Source organism: Brassica napus, chromosome C4, assembly GCF_020379485.1.
Source record: "Brassica napus cultivar Da-Ae chromosome C4, Da-Ae, whole genome shotgun sequence".
Taxonomy (NCBI): domain Eukaryota; kingdom Viridiplantae; phylum Streptophyta; class Magnoliopsida; order Brassicales; family Brassicaceae; genus Brassica; species Brassica napus.
In genome coordinates, this window is record NC_063447.1 from 38994816 (window position 1) to 39004059 (window position 9244).

General features: G+C 40.4%; 1 protein-coding gene across 1 annotated transcript; it reads left to right on the plus strand.

The window, feature by feature from the left end:
* Positions 1-4371: 4371 nt before the first annotated feature.
* On the plus strand, positions 4372-5966 carry LOC106390732 (clathrin light chain 3). Its single transcript, XM_048754236.1, has 3 exons — positions 4372-4794; positions 5254-5407; positions 5497-5966. Exons 1-3 carry the CDS (start codon positions 4457-4459, stop codon positions 5758-5760), a joined length of 756 nt encoding a protein of 251 aa, XP_048610193.1. The 5' UTR covers positions 4372-4456; the 3' UTR covers positions 5761-5966.
* Positions 5967-9244: the final 3278 nt, after the last annotated feature.

Genomic DNA, 9244 nt, shown 5'->3' on the forward strand with positions numbered 1-9244 from the left:
GACCTTGTACCAAATTTTCACTGAATGTCTCTTTCTTTTTAGTACATTCCTGAATAGACTTCCCTTTATCCACATCAGACAAAACACTTTGAATCTTCAGAGTTCCTGAATTCTTAGAAGCTTCTTTGAAAACTTCTTCCTCGTGAAATACGACATTTCTGCTTATAGTGCATATTTCTTCTTTTGGTAACCACACTCTGAACCCCTTAGTTCCTTGTGGATAACCTACAAAGAAACCTTTAACCGCTCTAGGGCTCGTCTTAGCACATTTGGTATGAACATAGGCTGCACATCCAAACCTCCTCAAATGCTTTAACCCTGGCTTAGAACCTGACCACAACTCTTCTAGAAGCTTGTACTCAATAGCTGAACTCGGAGAACGATTTATCAGATAGACAGCAGTAGATGCGGCTTTTGCCTAAAATCTCTCCTCCATTCCACTCTCAGCTAACGTACATCTCACTTTCTCCATAATGGTGCGATTCATCCTCTCTGAAACCCCATTCTGTTGAGGCGTATAAGCACACGTTCGATGTCTCTTGATTCCTGCAGTTTTACAGAACTGATCAAACTTGCAGTTACAATACTCCAAACCATTGTCAGTTCTCAAGCACTTTAACTTCTTCCCTGTCTGAGTTTCAACTTCTGCAATCCATTCTTTAAACTTCTCAAATGCCTCATCTTTAGATTTAAGAAAATAGATCCAGTCCTTTCTCGAATAATCATCAATGAATGTGATGAAATATTTCTTCTGAGGCAAACTTGAAACCACCGAAGGAGAACCCCACAAATCTGAGTGGACATACTCAAGAACTTCCTTTGAAGTATGTCTTCCCTTCTTGAAACTCTGCTTATGTGCTTTTCCGAACACACAATCTTCACAAAATCCTAGCGCATCCACATCCTTAGCTTCAAGATAACCTTCTTTAACAAGCTAGTCCAGACCTTTCTGACTTATGTGTCCCAACCTAGAATGCCACTTCTTTATCGATGTAACCTTGGAGATTGCTGAGTGACTCTCACCTTTGAGAACAGTTCCTTCCAAGTAATACAACCCATCTGTACACTTTCCAGACAAAACTTCAACACCATCTTTGAAGAATTTCACTCTGTAATCACCTCCTTCATAAGTACATCCCGACTTCTCAAGACATCCAAACGATATTAAATTCCTGCCCATTGTTGGCATAAACTTCACATCTGTTAGAATCACGATCGAGCCATCTGATCCTCTTATACAAATTTTCTCAACTCCTTCAATCCCACTGAAAGTGTTATTCCTCATTAACACTTTTTCTCCACTTGCTTCCTTCAAATCAAACAAAACCTCCTTGTTTGGAGTGATATGAAAGCTAGCTCCTGAGTCTAGCACCCACTCATCTCTCGTGTTTTGCTGAGTGACTCTCACCTTTGAGAACAGTTCCTTCCAAGTAATACAGCCCATCTGTATACTTTCCAGACAAAACTTCAACACCATCTTTGAAGAATTTCACTATGTAATCACCTCCTTCATAAGTACATCCCGACTTCTCAAGACATCCAAACGAGATTAAATTCCTGCCCATTGTTGGCATAAACTTCAAATCTGTTAGAATCACGATCAAGCCATCTGATCCTCTTATATGAATTTTCCCAACTCCTTCAATCTCACTGAAAGTGTTATTCCCCATTAACACCTTTCCTCCACTTGCTTCCTTCAAATCAAACAAAACCTCCTTGTTTGGAGTGATATGAAAGCTAGCTCCTGAGTCTAGCACCCACTCATCTCTCGTGTTTTGAAGACTCACAGTGAGTATCAAAGGTTCTTTCTTTAACTCCTTAGCTACTGCTACGTTCACTGAGCTGGAGTTAGAACCTTTGAGTTTTCGTTTATCCGGACAGTCCCTCTTCCAATGACCTTCTTTTCCACAGATGAAACAACCCTTGTTGTTCATGTTTGTTTTCAACTTAGAGTTGTACTTTCCTTTAGACTTAGATCTTCCCCTTGATGAATTATTGTCTCTTCTATCAGACCTTCCTCTTTCTCCAACATACAGTCCTTCTGCTTCTGAACTAGATCTACCTAGAGAGCCTCTCTCTCTAAGCTCAGTCTCCTTCGAGTAAGCTGCGGAAACTACATCATTAACTGTAAGTGTATCCTTCCCACTGCCGTACTTCAACGTGTGAACCAGTGGTTCATACTTCGAAGGCAAGCCGGTAAGAATCTGAATAGCCTGATCTTCATCTGAGATCTTGATATCTAAACTCTCCAAGTCGTTAACTAGCTTCAGAAACACATCCAGATTCTGTTCAATAGTCTTCTCACCATCCATTCTGTAGCTAGCAAAACATTGCTTAAGATAGATCATGTTAGGAAGAGACTTAGTTTGATAATCTCTCTCTAATGCCTTCCATATGCCAAGAGCTGAAGTCTCCTTCATGACCTTCCTTATGATCTGATCACTCAGACTCATTTGAATCAAGCTACAGACTCGTTTATCCTTCATAGCTACCTTAGGATCAACTTCAGCTTCAGTACCCGACTCAGTCTTATCAACTGCATCATCTGAGACTGTTACTTCCTCTAGAACAGAATCCAAACCAAGAATCTCAAGTGCACATAACATCTTATGTTTCAAAATTCCAAAGTCACAAGATCCATCAAACTTATCAACTTTGAATCGACCTTGAGTAGGCTTCATCTTAACCTTTTGCAGATTGATCAGATCTTTTCAAGATAAGACCGAGATTACTCCAAGATCGCAAGCAGCAAAGACAATCAATCTCTCAAGAACCAATCAGATAAGTTTCGAACCTTTCTCTGATCTTCTTCTGCTTGCGGATTTGCTTTCTGATTGACTCAAAATGCTTGATCGATGATCTCTTAGAACACACAGCCTGCGCTCTGATACCACTTGTTGCGCTTTGATCTATGTGTGTTCATATGATTTAGACTTCGTGTATGTGATTGAATGTGATTCTTAAACGTAAAATGCAAAGAAACTTTGTTTGCCCAGTTCGCTTTCGCTACGTCTGGGGGGAGAGGCTCTGCTCTCCAATCCACTAAGCTTTGATTGCAGTTTACAATACAAGCTCGTACAAGATTCTATCAAACATTAACTTCGAATCTTGTTGTTTCAGGATATGGATCTTATCTTACGGTGAAGAAGAGCTCAGCACGAACAACCAGGTCACACCTCTGCAACACAGCGCTCGCCGGAGAATCACCGGAGAAGACGATCACCCTCGTTACTCTCTCTGCTCTGATCAACCTTCAAGATCAGTACGTTATGTTACTTCCGTTACAACTAAACGACGACGTCTTTATAACATAAGCTCGAACTGAGCTTAACCTGCAGCTTCAGCCCAATACTAATTCAGAAGCCCAAACACTTAAGCCCATTAGACGATCAGGATGTAGCCACAAAACCCACACTTTTTGATCCTCAGTTGGTATTAGCAAATCCAAAAGGAGAGGCCGTGAAGAAACTAACAAGATCCAAATTCGTCGGTGATAATTTGGGGAAAGAATGGATGTTCTTGGCGGTTGGAGAAGCCGTAGAGGCCTGTAGCTACATGCTTCACACGTTAAGAACCGTACCAGCCTCCAAAGAGCCTTGGAATAACGTCTAGTTCTTTTTTTCTAAATCATTTGAGACTATTCTTTATCAAACAGTTATCTAATGAATTATGAATTCAATACATCCGATTTAGCAGAAAGACGAAAAAATAGGATAAAAGCCCAGCAGAAATTACTTGTTTTTCGAGACCCTGTTATAAATTCTATCCATAGAGATTCTGATCGCCAAATGCAATTTGTGCGACCCGATGTACAGACAATATGCATGGGATTGGCCGATTCAGCGTAGCTACATGCTTCACACGTTAAGAACCGTACAAGCCTCCAAAGAGCCTCGGAATAACGTCATAGTTCTTTTTTCTAAATTATTTGAGACTACTCTTTATCAAACAGTTTGATGTAACTCACATATCAAGAAAATGTAAACGAGAAAGTGAAAAACCCTTCTTGTATAATATTGACGATGGAGGATCACATGCTTTTTGTACTTCTCGTTAACAAAAAAAAAAGTAGTTTTCTTGTAACAGTTCTTGAATTTTCAAATTACTGTTGATCCAAGAACATAAAGGTTACTTGAATGTCCTCAAAGGACACCATATAAAGCCCATCAAGAAATCTGTTGGTATAATCGCGTACATCAAGGTCCACCATATGCATGCTACTTTGCTCCATTTATAACAAAACACGTACTAATAATCAGATAGAGTCAGATCCACGATACTTACGATGCATCGTTTTCACTACTTCCGTGGTCCTAACTCTTCAACCAATAATAAAACGCCACGTAGTGCTCCTAAGAAGAACCTCGTCGTTACGACAACAAGTGTGAACACTCAAAACAGAGCAAAGAAGACTTTTCGAGAAAGAAAAAATAAACAGAAGCTAAAGAGAGAAGCCATGTCGTCATCTTTGGGCAACGACGATTCACAACTCGGTGAGTCAAATCGTTCAGCAGTAGTAGATGGCGGCGACGGAGGAAACTACACGGCTTACGAGTCTCGGTTCCAGTCGCAGCGGTTTGACTCGTCCTTCTCCAACTTCGAGAAAGACTTAGCTGGCGGTGGCGATTCGTCTCCTTACTCCAACCAAGATGATATCTCGTCGCCGCAGAGGGAACTACCGGAAACTCAATCTCCACCGTTGAAAAACAGTTCCGCTGATACCAACGGTCCGATCTTGCCTCCTCCATCGGTCATGGAGAAAGAGGAAGGTTTTGCTCTCAGGGAGTGGCGAAGGTAAAAGCTTTCTTCGTGCATGCAGCTTTTTGATCCTTTACTTGCTTCATCAGGCATGTAATCTTTGCTCTTAGAATCCTAATTTAGATTATCTCTGTAGTCTTGATTAATCTTTGCTCCTAAAACCCTAGTCTAGATTAAGCTTTGCTCTAAAAAAAAGATTAAGCTTTGCTCCAAAAACTCTAATTTAGCCACTCTGTTAAAATCCATTGACTAAGTTAATTCCAAACGTTGACCAAAACATAGTTCCATGGAGTCTTGTAGTTTGTTCAACAAGTTATCCCCCTCAAACTAAAAATAAGTTAAAATAATGTGTAGTCCATTCTAGTGACTCTGTTACTAATTGTGGTTGATATGATTACATTTACCTCTTAATGTCTTAGCCATAATCTATGACTGAATGTCTAATTAGATTAGCTTATATTGATAAGTGTTGTGTTTTGTGTGTGTTTCATCAAGGCTAAATGCTCTGAGATTGGAAGAGAAGGAAAAAAAGGAGAAAGAAATGGTTCAGCAGATTATAGAAGCAGCAGAGCAATACAAGGCTGAGTTCTACAGCAAGCGTAGCATTACTATTGAAAACAACAAGAAAACCAACCGCGAGAAAGAGAAGGTGATTTCTCTCTCTGTAACTTGTGTTTTAAGCATTCAAGATTTGTGTTTGAACTTTTTGATGAACTCTCAACCCTTTTTGATTGACAGTTGTTTTTGGAGAGCCAAGAAAAGTTTTATGCTGAAGCTGACAAAAACAGCTGGAAGGCGATTGCTGAACTCATTCCTCGTGAAGTACCAGTATTAGAGAAGAAAGGCAAGAAGAAGCAAGCTTCTGTAACTGTGATACAGGGGCCAAAACCAGGGAAGCCAACTGATTTGTCTCGTATGCGTCAAGTGATCACGAGACTCAAGCACAATCCACCTTCTCATATGAAGCCTAAAGTACCCACACCATCTGAAGTGGACCCGTGAGTGAAACGGTGTAGTCTGTGTTTGTGTTAACTTTTTCTTTGGTTTGTCTAAAGCGTGTGTTATTTGTTAGCTTCCTCATGTGTTCAGTCTCGAATTTTGCTTTTTGTGTGTTACGTTTCTCTGGTTCTAGCCTTGTTGGCTTCCCACACAGTTTTCAGACTTGGATGTATCTATTCTAATAAAACAGACCAAAATATGTGTACGAATGGTCCTGCCAAAAGAAGAACGGTTTGTTCACTCACCAATATTTATTGTGTTACAGTTACAGCTGCATTGCTACGTGGAGTGAACAGTTTGGTTTGATTTCATATAAGTTTCATTCAGATTAATAGCAACATAATCTATGACACCATTTCTTAATCAATCTACTATTTCATTTTTAATATTATGTAGCCTGCAAATAAAAACACATAAAACGCTACCAATTCTTCATCAAAACACTAAAACTATTATGTTTTCGAGTTTAGTAGTGGCAGACATTTGATCCTTTTGAATTTCATGAATTTTGGTATCATATTCATAAACTTTATTCAGATATACATACTTTTGGATTAGTTTTTAATTCGTTTGCTTTCCAAATTCGTTAGGATCGTATTTAAATGATCTCATATATCTAAATCAAGAACCCAAAAATCAGAATAATCACGCGAAAGTATTATTCAAAAGTATTCAAAATTACTTAAAACCTATATAAAACTCTCTTAAATACGCTTAAGTATCCAAAATAAACAAAGCTAGATAAAAAAATAATAAATCTAGTTAGCTTCATTTTTATACTAATTCAGATTTCATTCAGATATCTGATGAACTAGCAGCCATTAAGCCACATTCATGTATTTCTTTGAAACCAAGATTTACATTCCGGATCAAATTTGAACTTTGTGTTGGGTTTTGATTTCAAGTTATAAATGCATATCCATAAGTTGTGCATTGGAAAAAAAACTTATGTTGGTATAATTTGTAATTTTAATTTTTATCAGCTATTGGATGCTAAGATTAGATGCTCCAATCATGCTCCATCTTAGACCTGCAAGTTACTTCCTTTTTTTTAACGCTTTGTAGCCGGTTCATAAAAAAGAGTAACATACTCGAAAGAAACAGAGCATGGTGGTACCAACAGGGCTCCAAATTCCAAAATTAAAAATTAAAAGACAAACTCAACATCATCTCCCTTGCTCACATCCATCTCCATTGGGAATGAAATGAAATGGATCAGAGATGAAAACCAGACGCAAGCTCTCCATTAGTACCCACTAACCGCGCCACCAGCTTCTGACACGAATCATAGGAAGAAGCTAAGAAGGGCCACCTTTCTCAATATACGAAGCATAGTGATGATCTCTTGTGACACTACGAGCGATGGCATCGGCACACCGGTTCGCTTCGCTGTGTAAGTGACTTCCATCACATCCTTATTGTATCAATTGATTCTTTCATTGTATATCTTGAGGTAAAAGCATTTGTATTAACTAGCGAACTTTTTATTAAATCACACACTCATCATCCCTTTCTTTCTCTCCAATCATTTTTCCTACTTCCCCTTTAGATTTCAGTTTTACTCCTCGGAGTTGCAGTCAATAAGTGTGATGAGATGTAATCTTTCACCTCTTTGGTTGAGCTTTTACTGTCACATCATATTTCTGGTTTTCCAAAAATTGTTTTCTTCGATAATGAATATTATTCGCTAACCATTAGTTCTCTTTTTGTGTATATTCTAAATTTGTTCATATACACCTTAATGAGTTTAATAAAGACACAAGACTCGAGAAAGGTCTTCCTGCTTCGGACCGCTTGATCACCCACCCTACCAACCAACGGTCCCTCGCTTCTGATTGGTGCAGACCTTCTGAAACCTCTCTGCCAATTCAAAAAATTCCCTCATTTAGAATAATCCATCGGTCCGTCGAGTGCTCTGACGGAGACACACCGGGATCCACTTGCGAATCCGGTCAACAGGTCCGCCTCCACCACCGGTAAGCATTCATGACGACGGAATCACTAACAATGAAGATTGATAGCTACTCTCAGAGGCTCGGCGGTCCAAAAGCTTCCATGTGGTTATAACTCAGAAAACCTCTCAAATTCGTGAGCCTTTTCGAAGAATATCAGCTGTTTCTACCGGGGATTCCCGAAACTGGCTTGATGTTTGTAACACCACAGTGAACTGTCTACTAGATACCACTCCGATTCGCAAAGACCTAACCAGCTCAACCTCATTCTGGTTCTGAATTCAGGGGACTCCCTCAATCTATCTTCCTCTAGATCGGTCAACAAAACTAAGAGGTCGGGTGCTTCTCTCCCACCATGGCCCATAGAAGAATCTCCTCGGCTGAGAAAGGCAAAGGAATAGATTTCACCCTCCAACAACCTTCTCGCTCAGCCCGTGTAAAAGCTCCCCAGCCAGACAATGCAGAGCTTCTGAGAAAACATTCACTGACCCTCATTGGACGCATGACAAACAAGTCAGTACAAAAGGTGTGGTCGTTGATTCCGTTTTTTACGGACCACTGGAAGACTGAGTTTAAACATGTGGGTTCGGACTTGGGAAATGGCTTGTTCCAGTTTCAGTTTGAGCGTGAAACAGATTTACTAGCAGTGCTGGAGCAAAGACCATATCACTATGCTAGATGGATGATTATCTTGCAGCGTTGGGAGCCCACGATATCTCCTAACTTCCCTTCACTAATCCCGTTCTGGATTAAGGTGCAAGGTCCACCAGTTCATCTTTGGACAGAAGCTACTATCAAAGCCATTGGTGAAGATATTTAAGGCGGAGATTTCTGCTGTATCAGCCCGCATGAGAGTGCAAATAGATGGACTATTTCATTTGATTAAGACCTTGGTGGTCGAATTCCCAAATGGCGATGAGGTCCACACAACTCTGGTGTATGAAAGACTTGACAAACATTGCACTAAATGTCTGAAATTGGATCATGAGCTTAAAGAATGTCTGGTAGCTAGAGCAGCACCCTGAAGGCAGCAAACGAAGGTACCATCTCAGGACATCCATCTGCCTCCATAAGAGACAAAACCATTGCTTCAAGCCATGACCCTGATATCCCCCGAGTTAGGAACTATCCTCTCAGCACTCCTTTCCAATTCTCAGCATCAAATCGCAACAACGAGAAAGGAAAAAGCTACACTAATGAATCCAGAGAATCTCCACACCGTAGAAACTACAAAGCTCAGACTAACTCGTGGCAAGAGAGAAGTGGTCACCGTCGTTCCTACTTAGCTAGAGAACGCTAAGGACAGGGATCTGACCGGCCACCCCGAGGCAGAGAGTACTCCATCCACCGACAACCTCCAGCTCCCCCAAGTCGTAGCTTCTACCGTGAGGTCCCGAAACATCCTCCCATGTTAAAAGATACAGACTCTAGTGCTTCAAAGAGTTACCCTGAGAACGCTGATCGGGGGATTCCCCAACAGAACATTGGTGATTCTCTACCTCAAGTATCACTTCAGGAAGCAGTGGGAGAAGTTA